Source organism: Ambystoma mexicanum, chromosome 3q, assembly GCF_040938575.1.
Source record: "Ambystoma mexicanum isolate Mex_15411 chromosome 3q, UKY_AmexF1_1, whole genome shotgun sequence".
NCBI lineage: Eukaryota > Metazoa > Chordata > Amphibia > Caudata > Ambystomatidae > Ambystoma > Ambystoma mexicanum.
Genome location: NC_090926.1, coordinates 1,173,765,675 through 1,173,793,221, shown reverse-complemented (window position 1 = coordinate 1,173,793,221; position 27,547 = coordinate 1,173,765,675). Strand labels below are relative to the sequence as shown.

General features: G+C 44.8%; 1 protein-coding gene across 2 annotated transcripts in view; it reads left to right on the top strand.

The window, feature by feature from the left end:
• Positions 1–27,547, top strand: part of LOC138447726 (hepatic lectin-like) — a 438,341-nt gene that overhangs the window by 288,517 nt on the left and 122,277 nt on the right. For both annotated transcript variants that reach the window (XM_069604027.1, XM_069604026.1), the window contains exon 8: positions 593–705. In XM_069604027.1, the coding sequence (XP_069460128.1) occupies positions 593–705 (113 nt within the window). The remainder of the gene's footprint in view (positions 1–592; positions 706–27,547) is intronic.

Sequence of the window (27,547 nt, the reverse complement as noted above, 5' to 3'; positions counted from 1 at the left end):
TGATTCCAATCCTTGTCTGAAGAATCAGGGAGGAACTGTATGTGTTGAGTGAAAAGTCATGGGAACTTTGGCTACACCCATGTTGCTGCGCCCTCCACTGAACGCAAACATTGAGAATGAGCTGGTCTCCACCATAAGAGAGATCCGCAATGGTGGCTGCCACAGCAAACATGGGCGTTGCCATTTTCCCATGCAGTTCCGCATATTGCCCAGGTGCTTGCTGGTGCAGGAAATTGGGCACAATGCGTGCAAGTTAACCATTATGCAGGCATCAGAATGGTGCAGTCCCCCATGGCTTGTAAAGTCTTCATGGGAAGTCTGCACCAGCAGGGGATCAGTATTTGGCGGTAAAATCCCAGATTGACAATCTCTGTGTTAGTATCAAATTGAGCCTGTAAGTGTCCTGAAATTTTAGGTTTATGTTGGGAAGCTCTTCTAAATAGACTGCTATACAGTTATGCATTCTATTTGTTCACAGTCGTGAGGCGAGCCGATGAATCCCATACATGTGAAGTGTCTGGGATCCTGCTGGTTGCATCTGAGATACGTTGCATTTCTTGATCGATGGTGTCTTCTTTCTTTTATAACACAGAACTTCATCAAGGACAAAACCAAGGATTCACGCTACTGGATTGGTCTCACGGACCAGGACAAAGAGCACGAGTGGCAATGGATAGACGGGACAGACTACAAGTCTTCGATAAAGTAAGTTCCCAATGCAATGCAACCCATCCAGCTATTGCCCAGTGGAATGCACCGATGCCCAACAAGGTAATGAACAGTGACAGATTCCCTTGTCGGGGTTCCTCTTCATAGTGGAAAAGAACTCATAGATGTATTGATTAATAGAACAGCCAGACCCTGTTTTCTGTCTATTGCCTTGCCTCATGTATCGAAGACTCTACCCAGTCGCTGAGACTCTCTTGGCTTTCATTGTTCTGTTTGCACATAGCGTCTTTAAATGTCAATGGTATTTATTGGGATAGCCACGAAAGTTCCTTAATGGTCTTATTTAGTGTCAAAGTTGTAACTCTAACAGTGGGAGGTCTTATCGTGAGATTCCTAAAAAGTGAGCCATCTTAAAAACCTTTGAAACTAACCACACATATTTTTTTGTGTGTGTTTCAGTTTTAACAACTTTTCACACAGCCAATAAAATACACATAACATATACAGAAAAAAAACGTCTTCCCATATCAATTATCAATTATCATTACAGCATAAAAACTTAAAATCCAAAAAAAAAAGAAAAGTTAAACACTAGAGTCCAGTTTGATACAGTGCACTGCATCTTCCACTCGCAGAACAGTTGGGATCAAATTCCGTATCTGGTATACCATGTATGATTTACAGTCACTGCGAGGGTAACACTTCCCGACTTGACGAGAAGCCGTATTAGCATAATTGACCTAAAAACATTTGACCTAAACATTTGATCGATTTTTTAAACCTATTTTTGGTCACATTTAGTTAAATTAATATATGGGGGTGATTAAGGGTATAGATTAGGTTGAGGGGAAGTGGGGCGGTTGCGGGGGTTGCCCCCGCGTTTTAGACTGAAAAAAAGGTTAAATAAATTCAATCAAATGTGATTAGGTCATATGTTTTAGTTCAAATAGACCCCAACCATGGAACCCACACACATGGATACATAGAAGGTTTTGTCTCTGCAACTTGGCACACTCGATTAATAGCCAAAACCATGGACAGGCTGTGCGCAGCCAAAAGGTGTCATGAGGATTTGTCCAAGATCCTCGATGTGCTTACAAAACCTAGTTACTTGTCTAGCCGTCTTCAGCTTAGATAGATCCACACCCACTTTTCCCCCGGCATTCCAACCATTGCCCCTCTAATTGCCAGCACATTCTGTTTATTAAACCCTAACATAAACGTTCTTCTCAGTACCGGTGAAGGGAGCTGATATATGAATTGCTGTGGCTTCTTATACGGGAAGAACATCCTGGCAAATGTGCATAGGGATTTAATTTTCCCCACATAGTCATGACTAGCCGTCCAATCCCATTTCTGTGCACACCTTTTAAAGGAGTTGGTTCATCAGAGCACCCGCTCCAAAATGCCACTTCGGGGACCAGGCAATCAAATCAAAAAAACATTCATTAGAAACCTTAAAATCCTGCAGCGAGAGAGAGGAGTCAGCCATAATTGCTTTTCTGAGCACAGATAAAAGTGAGTCATAATCGTAATATACAGATTTCCTATGCTGATCTTAATCCTGACCGCCAGGGATATCAACCCCAGCTCAAGCCTTATTGATTCTATTGGGGTTGCATTTGTTAGCCCTAATATTTCATGCCACAGCACGCCCTCAAGCTTGTTTGCCCACGAATCAAGGTTGGCGTTTGATGCTTTCAAGGCATATAGCATTCCGGCAACTACTTTTTGTTTGCAAATACAGATGATACCAACAGAGCTGCATCCTGCCGATCTAGGAGCAAATTGCTTAATCCTGAGCTTTGTTCCTAATGTCTTTACCCTTCTCTATTGCAGCAATTCAGCTTCACCCTTTGTGGTGCATACGTCATATTCCAAATTGAGATAATTATTACCCTTTTCAATGCTACCTTCAGAGGTATTAATCAACTTCCGCTCTAGGTTAGCTTTACTGAATCTCATGAATTTAGTCTTGTTCAGATTAACAGCCAGACCGTTATCACTGGTGTAATCCAAAATGGCTTGTGCACTCCTATAAATGCCTGCATAGGTGCAATTAAAGATAAAATTGTCATCCGCATAGGCTAGCCATTCTAATTTCCAATGAGCCAGCCCAGGCAGGAAGATGCTCTTAGCAACAAAGGAACTACCCAGATGAGAAAGATAAAAAGAAGTTGAAGAGCATTGGGCCAGTACGCAGCCCCGTCTGACACCCCTTCTAATAGTGACAGGGCCTGACAGCGCCACCAAGCCGTTCAGCCTTATTCGTGTCTTGGTGCAACAAAGACTACAAGACTGCATCATGTCTTGTTTTTCTTTTTCCATCTATAAATACCAAGAACTGTTAGAAGTGGAGTGACCACTTGACTTGTATCTGATGAATTCCCGAACATCAATTATTATACCAACAAACCTGAATACCGTAGCACTGACAGCATTAATGTGATGTCAGAGTATTGATATATAAGTCACACACTAAGAACCCCAAGTCACATTGATGAGTACATTGTAGAGTGTATAATTTGTCCTATTTTTGTCTTATGATTCCTTGTTTATAATTATTTCTATATGATCATTTTGATTAAAATAGTATATTTTTTATATAGATTTGTCACTTTATGTTTATGATGACCAAATAATTAGGTCACTCTGAGGTGTGAGTTTGGTTGTGTACACATGTGTTAAGTGCAAAAGGAGGGGTAACCACTTTCCTACTAGTTTTACTTGGTGCAACAGTCTATACGGCAGCAGTAATCCTTCAGGGATGCCCATCTCTGACAACTTCACCCACAATTTTGATCCGTCTATCGAATCAAAGCTGCCAAGAAGTCAACAAAGAGATATAATGGAGGAGCAGCTCTAGTTCTGGCCTGACGTATTAAAGTATTCAGTATCAAAATGTTGTAAATGTCAACAGACTTTTTCGGAATCCTGTCCTGACTTAACGTATGACTACACTGGCTCCAATTCTTTAATCCCTGTAGTATGAAGATCAAAATAATGTTACTCATGCCATCCAGTAAGGATAGTAATCTATAATTCTCTGGCTCCCCCCTCTTACCCTTCTTAAATACTGGAGTCCGATGAGTCATTCTCTAGGAGTGAGAAATAACCCCCAGTCTCACCACCTTTTCAAACCGGATAAATTTAATATCAGCCCACCTGACAGGGTTCATTTTCCTTACTGAGTAGGCGACCCCACCAGGGCTCTGGGCTCTCGACTGCTTTAGGCCTCCGATTATATATCCCTGATGCCTTCATGATCGAAATGACCACTAATATGCTCAACTAGAGCTGTGTCTTGAGTATCAGCATTACATTTCTCAGCTACAAACTTGCACCAGATATCCTCATTAATACAATTCTGTACACCCTCCATATCATTCAGGCCAGTACAGAGTGCCCATCGTTTTATATAATTACCTGAGTTTAATGCTGCATCTATTTCTTTCCACGATCCATTATTACATGATGCCCTGTAGCATTTCACCACACATATGTAATGTAATAGAATTTGTAGAGTGCAACTGCGGCCTGAAGGCATATAGGTGTTGAGGAAATAGTAGCACAGGAGAGCAAGCATTGTCAACAGTAACGAGGGCAGTAATTTAAAAAAATAGGTTTTTAGAGCTTTCCAAAACTCACATTCTCGTTCAGCTCTTGAGCATTCCAAATAGCAGGTGCGAGGTTCGAGAATGCTTAACCCCCCTACTCATGCTCTACGGAATCGACTGTCAAACGTTTCTGTGAGAATGACCTCGAAGCCCTAAATGGCAGTTTCGTCTGAAGATATTCTGCACCGGTCTGATGTAATGCACGGTGTGCAATGCAGAAAACCTTCAACTTAATGTGACTGCTCACCAGAGGCCAGTGGAGCTGTCGAAGGAGGTCTTAGGAATGAGTAAAGCGGTTAGCTCCCAGGGCCAGACTGGCGGCAGAATTTTGCAGCAGCTGCAGTCTCTGCATTAAAAAGGCTGTTTGGCCTAAATAGATACCATCATAGTGATCTATGGACCCGAATATGGAAGCTGCCACAACTTTAGCTCGAGATTCTACTGGGAGAAAGGTAATGTCTTTTTCAAGATTTTTATCTTTAGAAAGGCTGAATTACATACTGCCGAGACCTGAAGCTCTCAGGATCCAAAGGGTAGAATTTGTATCTCCAAACATTTAACCGATTTACTAGATTTGGGACATGGTCTGAGAGATTCAGGCCAGAAGTCATTGGCCTAGGCTGCCTGCAATGTGGCCGACCACGTAACCATGATCTATGTTTTCTCAACTTTGAGTTTAAGCTAGTTTCTGGCCCTCTGCCGTCAGGCAGTTACAAGTTTAAGAGGGGATTGGGATTCAGGAGAATCCAAGTGAAACAACAGCTGGGTATCGTCTTCATAAGCATACAACCACACCCCATGCTCCTGGATAAGATCTGCCAATGGGCGGAGCTGGAGATTAAAAAGAAGAGGGGACAGTGAGGACCCCTGGGGGAATCCCACAAGTAAGAGCTATAAGGGGAGACTGAAAAGGAAACAGGGAGACAGTTTGTGTTCATTTGGGCATAAATTATGTAAATTATGCTAGGGGAGGGTCAGGGATCTCTGCCCTCTCCAGGCATTGAAACACGATATTGTGATCAATCTAATCAATCGCTGCAGAGGGGTCAAGGAGAATTAAGACCCTGACATCTTGGTGGTCCTCGAGTAAGGCAAGTTCATCCAAAACCGAAATCATCACTGCCTCGTACCTCGTGCAGGGCGAAATCCAGATCGGAAAGGATGTAGTTGAGGAGTGGCAATAACTTCCATAAACTCCATGAGGCAGGGCAACAAGGGAATGGGCCAGTAATTGGCTGCAAGAGTAGCGTCAAGCTGTCATTTCTTCAAAAGAGGAGAAACAAGCGCATGCTCCAAAATAGCAGGGATAGCCCCCATAGAGAAAGATGCCTGGACTGCAGCTGTAAAAAGCAGAATAACTTCCATTGGCAGAGACTAGAAAAATCATGGTGGATTGACATCTGCCGGGGCGATGACTTGAACTTTCTAAGAGACTTAATGATACTAACATCAGTGACTGATTCAAAAGTAGTTGTTCCGGAGCCATTGCCTATTTAGGAAAAGTTAGAAGACTTTGGGCCTCATTACGAGTACCGTGATAGGGGGTTAATGGCACAGGTAAGGAAAACTGATGTAAAATGTTTCTCTCCCCTGAAGAAAGTTCTAGCATTCAGAAGCAACAAAGAACTGAAACATGTCGGGATATGTTTGTTGTTAATCAACACTTTGTGTAAATGCATAGTGGATTGTAATTGTCATGTGTCTGTGAATTTTATATGTTGTGAATTGTGGTGAATTGTGGTATAATTTATCCCATTAGATTGGTGTTATACCCACCATGTGGGTCACAATCTTGGGTTATATAGTGTGTTTTAAAAGAAGTTGTTTTAAAAATGTTTTACTCAATTTGAATATGATAATTAAAATGATCTAATCTGTGAAATTGTGTTGCACACCAAGTCAACTTTGTCAGGACTAATGGGTATGGGTCATTACTAACCATCTTCGTTTAGACAGATGAGCAACTTAATAGACTAAAGGTTGTGTACCTCTTCTCCTTTTGTCTACAAATATTTATGGTTAGCCTCAGACTGTGGAGTTAGGTTTCCAGCGGGGTGTTATTTACCTTATGTATAATGAATACCCCTCCGACAAGACATCTTCGTTGAAAACCTTGGCAGTACGGTCCGACAGGAATGAAGGCCCCCAGCTAACTGCCTCCTTAGTGAATAATGCCCGATCTAATGGTCTGCTGGTTGTAATATGTGGCAACAAAGCCAAAGAATTCTGGAACATGATCAAGGGCGCAGCTAAAACGGTGAACAACAATATACAAAATAACATGGGAGAAAACCGGTGGATAACCCATTTCGCTTCCCTTTACGCCCCACTATAGGCAGAAGACAAGCAAGAAAAGTGGACCAGGGGCAGCTGAACTTGAAAGAAAAACAACCTGGTCCATTCCATCGGACAAAGAGTCAATCCTAATTAAAATCAGGAAACTGAATAGCTTGAGGGCGCCTGGCCCTGATGGTGTTTGCAATCCGGATCTAAAAAGCACCCGGAGCAATGGGCGGACCTAATGAGCAGAATCTTTCCGAACTGCAACACCGTTCATGAAGTTCCACAATCGTGAAGGAAAGCAACTATAGTACCAATCTTTAAAAGAGGAGCAACAAACGTCCCTAACCATTATAGACCCATTACACTCCTCGATGTGATAGGAAAGGTCTTCGCTTCACTGGCACTATATGCTTTACATAACTGGCTATGAAATACCGGCTTCGCCGACCCATTCCAGAATGGCTTTGTAAAAAACTCAGGGACAGGAACGAACATCCTTCTGTTGAGTGCCATGAAAGCTAAGATCCTACAAGGTGGCCCAACAGTATGCATGGCATTCATTGACCTGGTCCAAGCCTTGTACCAGGTCAATAGACATCGCCTCTGGAAAAAATTGGAAGCAATGAATTGCTCCTCACACATTTTGGAGCCGATACAAGCTCTACATCAAGAAACATCGATAAGGGTGCGCTTGAGCGCCGAGGGGCGCTTGTCGGATGAAATAAAAACTGCAAGAGGGGTCAAGCAGGGCTGTCCTTTAACCCCAACGCTATACAACGCGTATATAGCAGATTGTGGCGATTCGTTTCACGAAGTCAGGCATTTTCCACCGACTATAGGAGGTACGAAAATCCCAAGACTCCTACTGCCGACGATATAATCGTGATGGACCTAACTCCCATCGGTCTCCAAAGACAACTAGACAACATGGTGGTCTATCTAAAGGAGAACAACCTGCAATTAAACAAGGCTAAAACCAAAATCCTAGTAATGGGAAAACCGGCCAAAAGAGCGCAGAGATTCCGATGGTTCTGCGACAGAGCAAACTTGGAAAAGGTGAACAACTTCAAATATCTGGGGGTAATCAGAAACAATGATAAACAAGGAGCACCCATGCAAGATTTGCTGTGGAAAAAGACAAAAAATGTAACAGCACATGCGAAGGCTGTTGATAGAAAGTACGGGAGGTTCTCAATCATCCCGATGCTAAGATTCTTTAGGATGAAGGTGGTCACATCGCTAACCTATGGCATGGATGCAATGCCGTATCTACCAAACTCGATCTGGGAGAAATTGGAAGGCTACTTTTGGAGGGGTGTATTGGGGTTGGCGAAATCCACCCCAATGGCGGTAATCAGAAGAGAACTCTGCATATCATCGCTGTTGGTAATGAGAATGAGAGCCTATCTGATGCTGCATAGGAAAGTGATAAACAGTCCTGAAGCCAAAGTCTTGGAATTAATCGGAAGGGAGATGGTGGACGGGTCAAACTTGATGCTGCAGCAGTGGGAACATCTACATTTTAATATACTGAACGAGATGGATACAACCGTTGAACTCCTGTTACAGAATCCAAACAAAGTCTCAAAGAAGCTCCTTGAGGCAGAGTGGATCTACACGCAGGAGATGGCCAACAGGAATGCCCTGACCAAAGATTTCTCGTCAACACCCATGAAGCTGAATGACATCAGAGGGTACCTAAAGCAATTCCTGGACAAAAAACTAAGTAGAATTTCGGTTAAACCAAGTGAAAACCAAAGAAATTATAAAGATAAGAAAGCAGTCGACCACGAACACTTGTCGGTTCTGCAAGGAAGACTCCTCAGTGGAAACCAGTAGGCACCTACTACTGGAGTGTGAAGAACTTAAAGGAGAAAGAACAAGATTCCTCGCTGAACCTCTGGAAAATTACAGAAGCTTAGAAGTAGATAATCTGTGGAACTTGTTGAAGTTTGGAAACAACAGACAAGGTGTAATTGGAGTGACTTCTTTCCTGAAGTGCTTGGACATTCAGTAAACTGGAACACTTGGAGGGGAAAACCTGGTTGGCTAACCTCTCCAATACACCTCTACCTATCTAATGAAAAAGACATTTTGGTGGATCCTAATAATTTTGCAAAAATTGTTTCGCAATTAAAAAAATAAATAATAAATTAATATAAAATAGTCTGCTAACCAGGTTGGAATGATCTACCAGATCGAAAGCAGCCATACGATCTAGCAGCATCAACAACAAAGTGTTGCCCTTATCCATATGTTGTAATATTGGACATGTTGAGCAAAATGTTTGACTCTCTTCTCTTAAAGGAAATCGAACAAGGGGCTAATGCGGAGGGGAGACTTTCTAGGCTTCAGGTGGGCATTAGGAGGAAAATGGGGACTCTGTTGAAAGGTATGATACCAGGTCTACTCCATTCTCAGTCCTTGGGAAAAATAGTCATTCAGTTTATATTGCCAGCGTGGATCTCTCTTATGCCTTTGATATAGTGATACAGGAATACCTCTGGCCAAATATAAGAAATTGGGGTACACCTGAGTGACTACTAAAACTATTTATGCTTTTTCACACAAATACTAAAAAGCAAGTTAGGTTAACATCAGAGGGGGATGTCTCAAGGCGGCCAATTATGACTAACTCTAAATCACGACAGGGGTGCATATGGGACCCAGTTTTGTTCAACCATTTTATATCGGATATCCCTGATCTTTGGGACAAAATTAGTTCCTTACCAGAGACGCTTGGGCATCTAAGGATAAATTGGCTGCCTTACACAGAGGATACATTTTCCTTTGATCAGTGTCCTATTGGACTGCTAAGAAAATTATTGGCATTCGCGGTCTCTGCATAAAATAATAACCCAGAAATTAATCAAAGTAACTCGAAGATATTTTATTTACTAGAATGGGGAATCCTAAATTGCTACACAGGTTCTCGGGGGATGGGCATTAGAAAGTGGTAAATAGACTAGTTTCTTTTGCATTTCTTATCTCCAATGAGATAGCTTTGAAGAAATGTGAAGATAATTATAGAATGAAGATCAAACCTTTAATTGCTTAATTAAACCATATAGACTACAAATGTTCCAAATTTCCACTGATTCCTGCACTTAAATACTATACCATGAAAATGATTCGGACTATTTCGTATGGCATGAGATAAGATAGGAGAAAATCGGTATGATCCTTAGCAGACTGGAAGTTATCACCTAAAAACAGGTGTTAGGACTTCCTATGACAGTCGCAAGTTGTGCAATAAGGTATGAGCTGGGTCTCAGGTCCATAAATTCCATCATGCAATAGAGAGGATTAACTCTATGTGCAGAAATGCTTCAACCTTCTAAAAAGTCCTTACTTGAAGATTTAATATCCATTCTTCTTTCCAAATCAATCCCTGCCCTGAACAGTTTTGTGGACTGGGATAATGTTACTCTTCTAAGTTTGAACGTGGCAAGTGTACCCTACTGAGCAACCCTATAGAAGTGAAAAAGAAACTTCATGAGTGGGACTGGATCAATACCATGGAACAAATTAGATTGCATTGCCTCTTTGGGGAATTAGCTATGATACCTAGAGGTAGCCATTCTTTACCTAAATACCTCATTAGGTTCCTTCAAACAGGGTCCACCTAATGTATGTGAGGTTTAGATTTAACCTGGTGCTGACTAGGGAAGTGTTGGGTCTACTTACCAGGGAAATGAGGTACTTTAGATTGAGTAAAATGACAAATGTGCAGGAGACGATGAAACATCTGCTTGTTAGTTGCAGTTGTACTTGGGATGCTCAATGTTTACACTTTGCTAAGTTTGCACATAAGTATTCAGATTATGCAGCAGACTTTATGTAGGCCAGTTTTTGGGATATACAGCAAATTTCTTTGATTTTAGGTTTCAGTAGATATTAAGATTCACTCTATGAAATGATAGTCATGTTAATGTTTTATTTTCAACATAAATTCTAGGATGTGTATTGTATGAACTAATATTTGAAGTTTTTATTTCTTTTTTTATACAAATTTGTAATGGTGAAAGGTTTCTTTATTCAAACCATAACAAAAAAAAAACAATTTTGCTGCTGATTTTACAACCACCTCTACTGCTGGAAGGTAATTTTAATAAGTATTCACTTATTTGTGTAAGCCTCTTGATGGAGGGTTAATATGTTGCTGTCATGGCAGACCTGCATTGGTGGATTCTTGTATCTATTTTCTGAACCTTAGGGACTTCCACAGCCTGCATGGTGACTTTACTATCTCTGTGCTATCTTATGCCATGCAACAGGGTGTGGGAGGACTAAGGTAGCCCTGGAGACTTATTTCAGGCTAATTCTTGCAATAGGAGTGAAATGGCCACCTCTCAGTTCTGATGTGGATGTGTGACTGTGCTATGGAATGCTGGGAAGGCCAGAATCTTCTAAGGCTGTCTTTCCTGGTATGGAAGCCCCCCGGTGTTCTCTACAGTGTGTGTCATCCTGTCCGTGGCAACAACCACCCCATCTGCTATGCTGTGGGCCTATTGCATAGTCTGAGTTGACAGTCTACCTTGAGACCCTTCACAGTGGCCTGAAATCTTAAGCAAACTTTGCATAGAGAAAATGTCAGTCCTATTCCCCCAGCTGTAACTCTGTCCTGTAGTCTTATGAGACCCCTTTATACAGATATCTTGGTAAAGGTACCCTGTTAGTGGGGCGGCGGGATGCTCCAGAGTATAGCTACTCTGTCAGAAGTGTTGCTTTCGCACCTGCTTTCTGTCTTGCATATTTGATTCCTATATAGCAGGGTTTGCAACCTTTGGCTCGACAGATGTCATGGAGTACAACTCCCATCAGTCCTATTTAACATAATCAGTGGTGAGGGATCATGGGAATCCAGAACATGTGAAAGGCTTCAGAGTGTAGACTTCTGCTTTATAGGTATAAGGTTTGCATGTGTCTGGATAAGATTTAAGATGTGGGAACGTAGCTAACAAGCGACTGAGTGGTGTACAAGGAATGGGAAGAGGTTGAACAAGAGGGAAGCAAGGGGCCAGGACATTGACATGGGTGATAATTGTTCAGAGATGTGTTGTTTGAAGGATATTCAGTTCTATCCAAAGGCATAGGAGGAAAGCAGCCTACATGATTCGAGGCAGTAGGTTGTACCGTATTCTAGGTGCCAAACGTTCTTATTTCCCATGATAGTGAGGTGTTGCTGGTCTACTGTGAGGTTGGTTACTGCATCCACAAAGTTGTTCGGGAAGCTGGTTGGTATGAAGGGGGTCTTTAGCTCATGAGGAAGCTGAACGTGGATGTGTGTGGGATGATGCAGTGAAGTAGGAGAGCGTTTCGTAGTCATGGATGCTCAATGATCATTTTACAGTACTGATTGAGTATTTCTGGGCAGGTGCAATTCCGCCTCCTCTCTTGTTGGGATTGCCATGTTTAGCCTTGTAATCCCAGGGCATGACTTTGTGTCAGAGGTGTCATTCGTACGCCAGGTTTCTGTGGTGAACAGTAAATCGGTCATATACTCACTGAGGAGGTCATAGATGTCTGTGTTTTGTTTGAATAGAGAGAAGGGATTGATGAGAATATATCTGGCACTGTGATTGTTCTCACTTCTTTCGTTTTGCCACACAAATGATTTCTGTGTTGTTTGTTGGCTGTGGTTAAGTTGTTTGATTTACTCGCGTGAGCTGCATTCATCTTTGAGGAAGCTGAGAAGGTTATTCTTGGATTGGGGTTGGTTTTTTTCTTTGGTCCAGTGGTTGGTGGTAAGAGGGCTGTTGTTGGTCATGAAGGTGTGATAAGTGGTGATTTGAGGAATGATGTAATCTCCAGGTTTCGGGGTACTTGTCGGTTATTAGTCAGTTGTCAAGATTGCCTGGTAGATTTGGATTAGAGGACCTTAATGTTCAGTGTCCCTTTTCTGTCTTTGATCAATGTTTCTGTGCATGGAATGGTGTGCATGATAGGGACATGTACGTCTCTGAAAGTGGCAGGTATCCTATGAGGTTTTCTTGGCCTCTAAGAAGCGAGAGGTCTTTTCGACCGGTCTTTGGTATTACCGCTGTAGTCTCCAGTATATTAATTGGTAAATGTCTAATTGTCAACTTGTTGAGCCACCCCATTTCTTGGGTCCTGGTGGTCTGTATGTCCCTTTGCCATTGTGTTGTCGGTGGCTATTGAGGCTGTAATTGGCAGGTTTGTGGCGTAGTTCCGAAAATAAAATCATAATGGGGAGGGTGGGCGGGGGGGTAGGGTAGTGGTGTAGTGGTGTTTCTGTCCTGCAAATCTAGCAAAGGGCAGACACCACAGAGCTTCTGAATGTGTGCAAGAAACAGTGTGTTTTATAAATGAGCAGATGCAATAGTGTGAATAAATAGGAGCAAAGCAGCAAAGCACAATGTGTAACAGTGAGGACCAGATAATAAAGTGGGAGCAAGGTTGTGAACTGTCACAAAGCTATGCAGGATCAGTGACACACATACCAACATAGCAATATTTCTGTGAGTATTTATGTCACCACGAGGAACTTGAAAAGGGAGTTATCTCTGGTTCTTGGCCAGTTATTAGCCTTTCTGGGTTTTATGTTTTATGACAAACCCAGTGGTGTAACGAATGCTATAAATCTGAAAGCAACATTGGCACACCTGTACGCACAATCCAGGAAATGTATGCTGAAATACTGTTTGTTCACAATGTCACCAATGCTGCGCTTTCATGTTGGTACGGTATTACCATCATTGTGACATGGGGCTGAATTACAGGCAATTGACTAGGCTGAGACCAACAATTTAGAAGGCATGTTCTGGAAAAGACTCCTGGGCCTTCCAGCTTCATTACCATGTGTAGTTTTTAGGGGTGTACAGAATAGTAGATTTAAGTATTCGGCCAAATACCAAGCCAAATAGTTGCCTATTTAATAAATAAAGTTATGCAGACAAGAAAAACACTTTATAAATTCAAATCAATCAAAACTTTATTTCGACAAAAATAGATCATAAAAGTGACATACAATAAAACATTGTAACTTACAATAAAATGAGCATCGATAATAAAATTCAAGAATACAAAAAAGATGAAACAGTTAAAATGAATTAAATGGGAAATGACTAATTAAACACTCTGCTAATAAATCTTACGCTGCTGCAGTTACATGCTTATGTCTCTTCCTCCACGCTTGCAGCAGAAAATTCCCCATAAAGTGCATCAACACTTCACAATCTCCTGCCAAACAAAAGCATAGCACCATTTTGACCTAAATGTCATTAAAATTACATTTCTTGAAAAGTGGTATCAAGTATTTCCTCCTGGCGTAAAGGTACGCTGGGCAAAACAGGACAAAGTGCAGAGTGCTTTCTACCTCATTTGGGCAAAAGGGACATGCAGCCAGCTAACTCGAATTCCAATTGTGCTTTAAGCTAGCTAAAGGCAAAATGCCAATACACATCTTCATGTAAAGAGCCCTCATTAGTATAACAAGCATGCTTTCTAAGTACCATTCAAAACTAGTGGCTGCGTTCCTAGATAGGTAAGAGACTTCGCTCGAGAATCTCTCTTCCACCTGTCCTTATAGGCCTTCTTAAATAATGCTTTAAAATTTCCTGGGATTGATTTGGGTTGTAACCAGTAACCCACCAGCCTCATAGTAGTCAGCTCCCTTCTTATAGCCGAGAACCATGGCAAGCTTGAATCTCCCAGATAGGTTAATACAATACATCCCTGACAGCTCTTCTATAGTGACCTAATTTACCTTTCATCCCCAATATGGCCCAAAGGAACACTGGTCTCATCTGACAAATTAAGCCAATGCTCTGCAGACCCAGGTCCCACAGTACCGGGACATTAGACGCATCAACGGGCAGCCACAGGACTGATCTATAAAATGTCTGCTCCACAACCTGGAGCATGCCTGGATTGCTCATACCCCAGAGTCCGGCCCCATTAAGGGCGACCTGCCTTGGCTGACTCTTATAAATCTGAAGAGTAACACTAACCGGACCTGCCCCGTGGCCCTGAAAAAATCTAGATACAGCTGCACAGCTCCTGGACAGCTTCAAACCTGCCTGCCTCACCTGACCGCTCCAGGCACAGTTGGCCATCAGACGAGCCCCCAAGTAATCGTAACTCACAATCTGTTCAATAGAGCCGCGTCTCAAACCAACACTGAACCGAGGCGGTTTCTTGGCCCGTGGTTTGCTAAACACCATTGACTGTGTTTTCTGCACATTTATTATAAGTCCATTATCCTCACAGAATCCCTCAAAAATTTCCAATTGCCTCCGTAAACCATTTGGAACCAATGAAAGAAGCACTGTATTGTAGGCAAATAGGAGAGTGGGAATTCTCTCAGATGCCAGCGATGGGGCATCTGTCTGCTCAGCCACCAACAGATCAATGACCCTATTAATAAAGAAGCAGAACAAGGTCAGAGCAGGAAAACAGCTCTGCCTAACTCTAACTTCAATTTTGACTTTAGAGGAGACTTGTGCCATCCGCTATGTACTTAATCACTTTCCCCATTATCATTGTACAATTACCAAATTGCTCTCAGAACGCCTATGGGCAAGCCCAAATTAGTTAGCGCAGCCCACAAGGCACACTCTGAGTACACTGTCAAACGTGGTCTTTAAATCAATGAAGAATGCGTAGATATTCATAGACTTTAGTACAACATACTTCTGCAGGATCAGTGAAAGCTTCAAGACTTGGTCAACGATGCTGACATAATTCTGAAAACCGGCTTGTAGGTGATGTACCACCCCGCCTCCAAACTCCATGCCTCCAAGTGACCTGGCACTGCCTTAGCAAACACTCCCCCCACCCCGCAACAAGAAGGGAGATGGGTCAGTAATTATCCGGGCAGCCCCTCCATTTTGTATATGGGAACCAGAATCTCTTGAATCCATGAATAAGTGACAGTATTTGCCGCTAGCAGGGCGTTAAAAGGCTTAAAAAGGCAAGGAAGCCATATAATCATCTCTTGCCTATACAAGGCGATGGGGACCATGTCCAGGCTAGTCGCTTTCCCCAGCTTCTGTGAAAACAGAGCCACTTTCATTTCATGCATAGTCAAAACAAGGGGAGCAGAATCCTTCTCCCAAGGCCTTTGGTAGACAACTCTGAATCCCGTGCAGGGTGACACACTATCATCGGTGTAGAGATTTCCAAAATAGCTGACCCAAGTTGCCTTGTGGATGCTGTCCTGGATCAAATTGCACTCCCTGCCATTCCAAGTATCAACGTAATGCCCAAAACCTCTAGAATCCTTCGACTTAGAAGTCCGGAGGCGGTTATAGAGCTGGCAAGAATATTCTGCCTTTTTTCCTTTGAGCAACTTCTGATATTTCAGTGGCGATCACCCTGGGTCCCTTGGCATGCTCAATCAACACCCTCTTGGCTGTTCGACAATCCTGATCATACCATGGTGTGTTACGAGTAACCCTGTTGCCAGCAATTGACTGAGGCTTGCTTTAGCTGTTCCCCAGGGAACATACAATCCTTTCATATACTTGTAGCATATAGTCAACATTGGTCGTCTCACCATGGCTTGAGTAGGGGCATAATAGTTGGATACATACCTGGTACTTTAATCTCAAGGTCCAATGCAAGCCACTTAATTGGCACCCCTCACTACACCCCTTAACTCGATAGAAGGATTTTGTGTCTGGGGCCCTCCCCTTAATGTCAAAGAGTGACCCGGAAACCAAAACTACAACTGGGTTTTAGTCACATTCCGGCCTCTTCAACACCCTGATGTCCTCGGGCTTCCATGTTCACCAAAATGTAATGTATTAGTCTACATTTAGAGTGCATGCCATAGGTCTTACTCGCTGACCGGTCGCCTTGCAATCTTCCTTTGCAAGCCCTTAGACCAAGTGACAAAAATACTCTTGCTGCTTCCCTGGCAAATCTATAATTCCGCAAAATAAAACGTACATATACCACTAGCTACCCTCCTCTAACACACCGAAAGGTGGCTACTTGTCAGAAATTTACCTCAAGTAGGAATTTCATAGGATTATATCTCCCACCATAGACAAAGAAATGTGTTTAGCATATTTTAATTATTATATCAAACAACATGGTAAAACAACATAAAAAACCTATTTCCAGCGTTCGTTATTTGTAGAAACACAAATGGGCGGAAGAAGCAGACACCAAAACATTTGCAATGTACAATTAGCGTGATGTTAGTAATGGTGTATTTTGATCGCATTTTCAATTATACAACAACATGGTATAATAGCGTTAACATTTGAATATGTTTCTAGGGAGAAGGACAACACTGTTGCAGTTTAAAGCTCGTCAGTAAAGTCCAACGCCCCGTCTTCAGGACGCGATAGGTTAAAGAAACACGTTACACTGGCAACATGGCGCCTATGTGTCAGTGTAGTGACCTAAAAAGATAAATAAAAATTGTTTTATTCAAACATGATAAAAACGGTGATGGTGGCGTTTGTGTGCATACAAAACAAGTAGCCAGGTTGCTAACCTTAAAAGTGATTTCTTTTGGTGTGATGGGCAAAGCGATTGCATGAATCAATTTAATTGAGGCGGCAGACCAGTCCGTCTTAAGAATTCAGGCTGTAAATCAATACGTACATTTATTTAGATTTTTGTTGAAACAAGTAACATATTGAACCAACAATAGTTACATTTTGATATATAAATCAATCATATTTACCACTTTATGTGTAAGGCAGGGATTTTTGTTTCAAGTCCTGCAGAAACATTTCAGTGGTGTACCGAGTTTCTATGGTATTCCGGATACTACATGTCCCATAATGCATTATGGAATCTAAAAGAAATGCGAAAAGCCTTTCAATTTCACAGGTTTCACCTGATTTGCGTTTCTTTCAAGCATTTAAGTGGCAGGGAGTAACACTTACTTGGCCATAATGAACCCCAAAGCTGTCTTGCATTGTTATATATTGGGTTAGATATTTTAAACCGCTCGCAGAAAAAATGTATTTGACACACTATACACACCCCCTTACTGACATTTGGCTTACAGCAGTATTCAACCGAGGAAAAAGCCACGGGGTAAAGCGATTCAGTGAAGGCGAATGCACACACGACAGGTAAGCCTGCTTTGAAATCCATGCCACACTTGATTGTTGCTCAAAAACGTACAGAGAGTCTAATTGTACTCTCTGGTGCCTTTGTCTCCCACACAGAGCCATTCACTGACATGCGAGCGGTTTAAAATATCTAACCCAATATATAACAATGCAAGACAGCCTTGGGGATCATTATGGCCAAGTAAGTGTTACTCCCTGCCACTTAAATGTTTGAAAGAAACGTAAATCAGGTGAAACCTGTGAAATTGAAAGGCTTTTCACATTTCTTTTAGATTCCATGATGCATTATGGGACATGTAGTATCCGGAATACCATAGAAACTCGGTACACCACTGAAATTTTTCTGCAGGACTTGAAACAAAAATCCCTGCCTTACACATAAAGTGGTAAATATGATTGATTTATATATCAAAATGTAACTATTGTCGGTTCAATATGTTACTTGTTTCAACAAAAATCTAAATAAATGTATGCATTGATTTACAGCCTGAATTCTTAAGACGGACTGGTCTGCCGCCTCAATTAAATTGATTCATGCAATCGCTTTGCCCATCACACCAAAAGAAATCACTTTTAAGGTTAGCAACCTGGATACTTGTTTTGTATGCACACAAACACCACCATCACCGTTTTTATCATGTTTGAATGAAACAATTTTTATTTATCTTTTTAGGTCACTACACTGACACATAGGCACCATGTTGCCAGTGTAACGTGTTTCTTTAACCTATCGCGTCCTGAAGACGGGGCGTTGGACTTTACTGACGAGCTTTAAACTGCAACAGTGTTGTCCTTCTCCCTAGAAACATATTCAAATGTTGACGCTATTATACCATGTTGTTGTATAATTGAAAATGCGATCAAAATACACCATTACTAACATCACGCAAATTGTACATTGCAAATGTTTTGGTGTCTGCTTCTTCCGCCCATTTGTTTCTACAAATAACGAACGCTGGAAATAGTTTTTTTATGTTGTTTTACCATGTTGTTTGATATAATAATTCAAATATGCTAAACACATTTCATTGTCTATGGTGGGAGATATAATCCTATGAAATTCCTACTGTGAGGTACATTTCTGACAAGTAGACACCTTTCGGTGTGTTAGAGGTGGGTAGCTAGTGGTATATGTACGTTTTGTTCTGCTGTATCTCTCCTCACATACCACAGCCCCCTTAAAAAATTGAGGAAACCCTTGTGCTCACAACACTTGCTTATCCCAAATCTATAATTCCTCCTGCGACAGTCTGCCACCAATTCATCCACACACCATCTCACGTCCTCCTCATCCATTAACCCTGTCATAACATCAAGCGGCTCAAATTGGAGATTTAAGTACCAGCTAATAATAATTTTAGTTGGGCCAGTATGGCTTTCCCTCTGTTTGTTATTCTTTCCTCCAACAGTAGCAGCAAAAAATCATTAGCAGGGTTATCTTGGCGATTGTACACATTAATACACAAAGGTTTGAACCCATCAAGGCAGCGCATTTGAATTTCCATAAAATCACCAGAAACATACAAATTAACAAAAATAACTTCACATTAACCCAGAATATCAGGGCACCACTAGGATGCCCTTTCTTTCCCCATGATGCTGTTTCATAGAAACATGCAAAACCCTGGATTTGGTGGGCCTCCAGTGTCCACGTCTCTTGTAGGGTTATTAAATCGTGGGAGCACCCCAAATCCAGCCATTCTGGATCTTCCATATGCTTCAGAATACCAGCAATGTTCCACGACATCACACGTTTTGATTAACGAGATTCTGTCAGGGGAATTGAAATTGTTGGAACGAAGCTGGGAGCACTAACAGCCTGATAGGGCGATGGTGCACAATGAACCTGATTGTGATGTCAATAAATATTCATTTTGACAGGCTCAGCAGCCCAACACGTGAGTCCTCTAGGTCTGCGTGCTTCGCTTGAAGCACTTACACCTATGGACAACAAACCGGGCCTTCAGGAGAAGTGAACAATGGTAGAATTATAAGTCAATGGAATGTACAAAAGGCCCTAAGAGTTAACATCCTCGTAGGCCTTAGTCAATTACTGATCACAGACTATTAACCGAAGACCCCTTTTATACAGCATGCCTGAGCACATGTATAATAGAGAGGACACAATATGTGAAGCACACTCAATCAAAGCCCAATTCGTGGGGCTAAACCAATTTGGGAGTTCAACGCGTAGAATATCAGTGCTAGAGATGTTTCCATAAAGCTACCAGAAAAGTTCTGTTTAAAACGGGCTCTCAACTTTGGGGCTAATTTCCTTGATTCTTACTAGATTCCACAAAGATAACTCATTGCCTTGATCACAATGTGAGGTTTTCCAGGTCATAGCTGGTACAAACGAACTAGGACAGAGAGTAGAAGACAGGGACGCTCCCATCCGTTGCATCGAGCAGGCTGGCATCATGGGAGCTTCTTGAGGAACATTCGCTGTGCACTCAGAATTTTGGTCCTGCTTCATGTTATTTAGGACTGTACGTCCAGGCCTTGACATAAGTGGGTCGAAGGTGGTAGATGAAGAGCAAAGCCAATTGTCAGTAGGCCCACGTAGAGCCATCTGCCTGGCGGTACCACCCCCCTGAACTCTAGTGATCAATATACAATCAGGGGTAGTGGTATGAAACTGGGAAGCAATTACAGCAGGTGAAGCAGAGGGGCCAGCCACAAAACATTTGTTCTGAGGCCGACGCTTCAGACGATGTTTCTTGTTTTTATCTGTAGTGCAGCTAATGCATGCTCCTCTGTTTCCGCCATTACTCCCACTGAATCTAAATCAGTGGCAATCTTTCCAACATTTAGGAGTGTCTTTACATAGAATGTTGTTACAGGGGGAGCTGACAAGGGCCCATTTGGGGAGCCTGGTTCATCTGAGTTAAGGTAGGCTGGGCCGTGATCGCAGAGGCCTCTGAGGGCCGGGCAGAAGAGCTACAACACTCAAGTTCCTCTGCTGTGGTTTGGTTAGAGACTGTACTAAAATCCAGTATAACATGCACAACCCTTGCCAGGATGCTGTTCATCTAGCACTGATCAACAGCCAAATTAGTGCAATGTAGTAAAAGAACTTCTAATTTGGACGTGAAAACCTTAGACATTGACACCACAGAGAGGTCCCCGCTGGTCGAATTCCTGGATGGTCTGGCATGTAACAAATTGACAATGTCATTTTCTCAGTCAGCCTCGCTCTCACTAAAAATCTCTTCTGGGTAGGAGAGCATTTCATCTAGATTGGGGATGGCGGAGAGATTAGAACCAGCAATATGCACACGCCCAATAGTAACTGTGGCGGCCCGCCTCCGGTCACCGGGGCGGGCCACAGAGAGTGTCAGGACACTCGACACATGTCCCAGATGCTGCGCTCACGTAGCGGATAGGAGGCAGGGTTCCCCCTGCAAGGCCCGGGTCACTGGGGTGTTTGCTTCCGTGCTGAGGGGCACCCCAGCAACAGCAGCCGAGGGCCTGGAGGCACCCAGGCACGGCTGTCAACCAGGCCGCAACCACGCGGCAAGAGGACCTGAAATGATAACACAGACACGAGTTGCTGCTTCCTGGGGCTCTGCTGCACTGCCGTCTGCGTGCCAGCAGAGCCCCTTTTGTTAAAGGAGCATCATGACACAGTCATGACGCTCACGCAATGAACAGCCACTAGACCAACACGCAACATCCCTCCTTTATTATAACAAAGAAAAAACCACCACCCACTGCAAACAAACAGCGACCCTCGACGGGGTCTAACTTGGTGCATTCTAGTCTGCGCACGCATTATGCTCCTGCAACATCACTGCAAACAAACAGGTGTGATCGAATTGGCCAGTGGCGCTGCTACAGGACAGAAAGAATATATTTTCTTCATCGGCCTCCTCTCCCGCATCATATTGCATTCCCCTTTGGTCTTCAGCCGCTTGGACCGCCGCCACTCTGGAGGTCCTTCTCCCCTCCGACTCACCCCCTTGCGATGTCCCCGCCATACTGGCTGGTGTCGGGCGAGGCACACCTTTACAAAGTGATCCACCTTTCCACACCTCCCACAGATGTGTCCTTTGGCAGGGCAGTCCTGCGGGTGTGGAAGATCCCACCCGCACTGCTGGTATATTGTGGCACTGGCGTCTCTCCTCGGCCAGTCTCCCCTCCTCACCGGCTTTCCTCCTTGCTACTTGCCGACAGCAGCCACCTCCTCGAGCTTGATCCGCTGCATTGGGACCTACAACCTGAGGTGGTGTCTGGACGAGTACATGACTGAGGCCCGCACCTCTGCCAGTTCCTGGGCTCGGCCCAGGTCTAGTATTCAATTGAGGGTAAGCGTCGGGTCCCTCAGGACTCTTTTGTGTAGCTTCGAGGAGCTGAAGCCGTAGATGATCTGCGCTCTGATCTCATCCCCCTCAAAGTTCCCCAGGTCGCAGGACAGTGCAATGCCACGCAGCTTCCCATGGAACGCATCAAGGCTCTCCCCTTCCTCCTGCCTCGCGCACCTCATCCTGAACTGTTTATAGTCCCTGTTGACCATGGGTCAGGACTGCAATGGCTGCGGCATATGTCTGATTTGCGGGCCTTAGTGTCTTGAATAGCCTTTGAACAGTCAGTCCGGCCGAGTACAGGAGTGTTGGGCATTTTGCTGCATCCTTGATCTCCACCCAGGCTGTCCACCGAGGCCCCAAACTGGCAGACGAGCACATCACGTCGAAATGATGGAGTGGCGCGAGCTGTCCTCGACATAGGCCTTTGTTGTCGTCGTCTGCCATGTCGGCCACTGGGGGGTGTACGGGGCGTGACCACTGCTGGCAACTCTTGAGCCCTGCAGAGGCTTACGAGCACTCCTTGTGGGAGCCGGTACCTTTCGGGAGATTGATGGTAGCAGCGATGCCGGGATGGGTCCAGCCCTGTCCTTGAGCTCACTGGACTGGGCTCACAAGTTCCTGCCCGTGTAGGCCACCCTTGGCACTCTCTGGTGGTGGGCTTCAGCGGTTCCCAATCGCGTGGAGTTGTCTGAGGTCGCACGAACACTCCTGGTGGAGCCGCTACCCTCTGGCCAGGTGCAGATGTGGCCTCCAGAAGTGGTTGAAACTGTGCTCTTCCCCCCTTTTTTTTTCTTTGTCCCCGGGACTGGCAGGCCCTGTTCCACTGTGGGCCACACCCTTTTCTGGATACCCTTCACACAAAAAATATATATATATATATATTATTATTTTTTTTTTTAGTTCAGTTCAATAAAGTGTTCACCCTTCGCGGCGGCCCGGGTCTGGATGGGGACCACGCTCACGTTCCACACTTGTGGTGAGATGTGCTGGTGGGTCGCGGGCCCGGGCCTTATGGCTCTGCCCCCTCCTTTGTGTCGGGCGTGCCACGTGGCCGGCACTGTTCCAACACACGTGGCCGATGCCGCAACGAAAAGAAGAATACAAACAACAACAGAGGAAGAGTGGTTTGTTGATGGCTCCCAGTCCACTCACCCTCCACCAGGCGGCCCGGGGTCAGCTGTCATGATTCCTGCCCCTCATGTCCCCAGCCCTCCAAGATGTCGGGCAGGAGCCAGGCCACGATCACCTACATGGCCCTCAAGGGCCTCTCCATCCCTCCAAAGACCCACTTGGAGTCAGACTTGGCGCTTGTGGCACCAGACTCACTCACTCCCATAGGATAACATTGGGAATTGGACTTATGTAGTGCATTGATGGGGACAAGATGGATGCCCCCACATATTTCGGTTCCCAGAACTGCATGTATAGTCTAGTCTTTTGGGTGTGGTTCAGCCCAGAGACACCTGGGATACCCAGACACTATTTAAGCCCCGCCCAGGCTAAGAAACATGCTTTGTGTTTTCTGCACCTGCAGCGTGACACTCACCGTGTTCGGATCGGTCTCCAGTAGGCCTGCATCTTTCTTCTGCGCTCAGCTCCTGCAAGAACAAGAACACTGTTAGGAACAGCCTTACCTTGCAGCGCTTCTACCCATCATTCATCGCTTCTTCTGTTCTGCGGGCATCTTCGGCGGCGTCATTCCCATCCCAGCACACCGCTTCCTAAGGAAAAGGGAAAAGAACAATAAAAAGGCATTAGTAAGCATTCAGCAAATCTTTGCTTATTTTTAAAGACTGTACGAGCTTCAAACGCTTACCTGAATCCCGTCCGCTCTGGGGGAACTCTGTCTCCGGAACTTCTCATCCATCTGCAAGAGGGAAAAGACACTCCAGGTTAGCGTGGAAACATCTAGAGGTGCAGCACTACCTCTTGGGCGCCAGACACACAATCACCGTAATAACTGACCACCGGAACCTCCAGTACCTAAAAACAGCAAAGGCCCAATCCTCACGACAACTATGTTGGGCTCTTTTTTTTGCTGAATATGACTACGTGATTACATTTCGACCAGCGGTGAAAAACGGGAAGGCCGATGCCCTTTCCTGTATGGGGGTGGAAGAGCAAGGATATCAGACGCCTGACCCAATAGCAATCATCCCGAGTATCAAGCTCCTATTAATCACAGCAACCATAACTCAGAAAGAATTACATGAAGAAATCCAAAACCTGATGAGTCCGGAGCAATTACAAGCGTGGAGTGCACAAGGAGAACATTACATGATAAAAGATCAGCTGCCCTACTTCAGGAATCATTTATTCTTATCAAACCAAGAACTACGAGAACAAGTCATTTCCGGTTATCATGATTCCTTGATCGAGGGCCACCCCGGAATCGCTAAAACCCTAGCCAAGGTAAAACGAAATTTCTGGTGGCCCACGTGGCGTAAAGACATTATCCAATTCATCCTATCTTGTGGAGTGTATGCTCAAAACAAGTCATCCAAGCAGAAACCTGCTGGGCTATTACAATCATTGGAAATCCCACCAGCACCCTGGCACACGTTGTCCCTCGATTTTATTACTGATTTACCACCCAGTCAAGGGTTTAACACTATTCTTGTGGTCGTGGACCTATTTTCAAAAATTGCACATTTCATTCCTCTTAAGGGGCTCCCAAATGCTTCCACTCTGACAAAGGTATTTCTTGAAGGCATCGTACGGCTCCATGGGTTTCCTTCAGTTTTAGTCTCAGACCGAGGTACTCAATTCGTATCTAACTTCTGGAGAAAATGCTGCTCTATGGCCCAGATCGCCATCCGGCTATCCACCAGTCACCATCCCCAAACGGTCAAACTGATGGTCAAACTGAGAGGACAAATCAGACGCTCGAACAGTATCTGCGTTGCATGTTACACCAAGCTGAAGGAAGCTGGTGCAACCTATTATGGATAGCTGAGTATGCTTATAATAATTCCCTACACACCAGCACTGGGCAGACCCCCTTTTATACCATGTATGGCAGGCACCCACGTACTTCTGAGTTGGACGTTCCTACAACCCTGGAAATGCCAGCAGTCAAAACCTTGCACACAACCATTTCTCAAACCTTTAAAAGGGCAGCTGAACACTTACTTCAAGCTAAGAATCGCCAAAAGAAGTTTGCTGATCAACACCGAGCAAAGGCCCCCAACTACCAAGTGGGAGACAAAGTCTGGCTGGCGTCTAAACACGTGTCCATTAAAGGAACCCGAACTTTCCGTCCAAGATACCTGGGTCCATTCACCGTCACCTCTGTGATAAATCCTGTGGCGGTCAGACTAGCTTTGCCGTCAAACATGCAGATTCATCTTGTGTTCCACGTGTCTCTCCTTAAACCTGTTCAACCTGGGACCCGGGTAGCAATGCCACCGCAGCCAGTAGTAGTCGCCGGGGAGCCAGAATTCGAAGTCAAGGACATACTGGATTCAAAGTACATCAGATCCAAATTATACTACTTAGTAGGCTGGAAGGGGTATGGTCCACAAGATAGGACAAGGAAGCCTTGTTAGTACATCCATGCACCTCACTTGCTTAGACGATTTCATCAAAACCATCCAAAGAAACCAGGACCAGACAGAAGAGGCACCTTGAGAGGGGCCTTGGGGTGGGGGGGGAGTGCTATCATGATTCCTGCCCCTCATGTCCCCAGTCCTCCAAGATGTCAGGCTGGAGCCAGGCCACGATCACCTACATGGCCCTCAAGGGCCTCTCCATCCCTCCAAAGACCCACTTGGAGTCAGACTTGGCGCATGTGGCACCAGACTCACTCACTCCCATAGGATAACATTGGGGATTGGACTTGTAGTGCATTGATGGGGACAAGATGGATGCCCCACGTATTTCGGTTCCCAGAGCTGCATGTGCAGTCTAGTCTTTTGGGTGTGCTTCAGCCCAGAGACACCTGGGATACCCAGAGATTATTTAAGCCACGCCCAGGCTGAGAAACATGCTTGGTGTTTTCTGCACCTGTAGCGTGACACTCACCGTGTTCGGATCGGTCTCCAGTAGGCCTGCATCTTTCTTCTGCACTCAGTTCCTGCAAGAACAAGAACACCATTAGGAACAGCCTTACCTTGCAGCACTTCTCCCCATCATTCATCGCTTCTTCTCTTCTGCGGGCATCTTCGGCGGTGTCATTCCCATCCCAGCACGCCGCTTCCTAAGGAAAAGGGAAAAGAACAGAAAAAAGGCATTAGTAAGCATTCAGCAAACCTTTGCTTCTTTTTAAAGACTGTACGAGCTTCAAACGCTTACCTGAATTCCCCGGGGAACTCAGTCTCCGGAACTTCTCATCCAACTGCAAGAGGGAAAAGACACTCCAGGTTAGCGTGGAAACATCTAGAGGCGCCGTATACCGTGCTTACTCACCGCATTTCATCTTCGTAACCGGCATCCACGCTGAAAACGTTGCGGCATCTAAAAGACACAGAAAAAGAACTGTTCAATATAAATACGAAAGGGTCGCATAGCACATCGCGCTCTCACTCACCTTCAGCGCTACTCATCTCAGCAGCACGTCACCATCCCCGGATGCCGGCCATCATCTAAGGAAGGAAAGGAACGAAGTTAGAGAACTGTTCAAAAGACTCATTATACTTACCTGTCGGACTCTTGTCAGTGAAGTAACTAGGCAGCAACGAGCCTGCATCAATCAACGCGCCCCTGCGCTGAAAGCAGGACGGAGAGCACACTTTCCAAGAAAACAAGTTGAGCTGTGGATCAAAGGGAAGGGTTGGACCCCAGGGTAGAAGGGACAATAGGGAGTTAAACTCTACCAATCCTGTGTTTCAGGCCCAGTCTCCAGTCGAGTAGACTCCATGGAAGGGGAAGGGTTTGAGGTCGTAAGAGGTCAGAACAGGCTGAGTGACGTCCCCGTAAAAACCAGGTGAGCGTTACATCACCTGGGGCTGCTCCATCTCCCACACACAGTTGTCGCTGGGCTGGCGGAGGACAGGCTCCGCCGCTTCCTTTTGTCCTGGGCGGACCCCGCGTCCCAGCAGCCACAGAAAATGTGCAACCGATGCCGCAACGGAGCGAATCACTCAGTACCTCAGCTGCACTCGCTTGCACCAGGCGACCGTGCCCATGTCCAGCATGAGGTCCCTGGTCCACCAGCTGCACAGCTGAAGCCACCCCCAGTTCTCTGCGGTCGATAGCACAGAAGGGAAACGCACCGCGGGCTACCAGCAGCCCACACACACTCCGGTTCATGGGGCCTTGACCGCCCTTGTCGCCAATGTGGCAGCCCGCCTCTGGTCACCGGGGCGGGCCACAGAGAGTGTCGGGGCACCCGCCATGTGTCCCAGATGCTGCGCTCACGCAGCAGATAGGTGGCAGGGTTCACCCTGAGAGACCCGGGTCACCGGGACATTTGCTTCCGTGCTGGGGGGCACACCAGCAACAGCAGCCGAGATCCTGGGGGCACCCAGGCACGGCTGTCAACCAGGCTGCGACCATGCGGCAAGAGGACCTGAAATGACAACACAGACACGAGTTGCCACTTCCTGGGGGTCTGCTTTACTGCTGTAACGATCCCTTGCTGATTTCTCTGAGGGGTACAACACTTATTTAA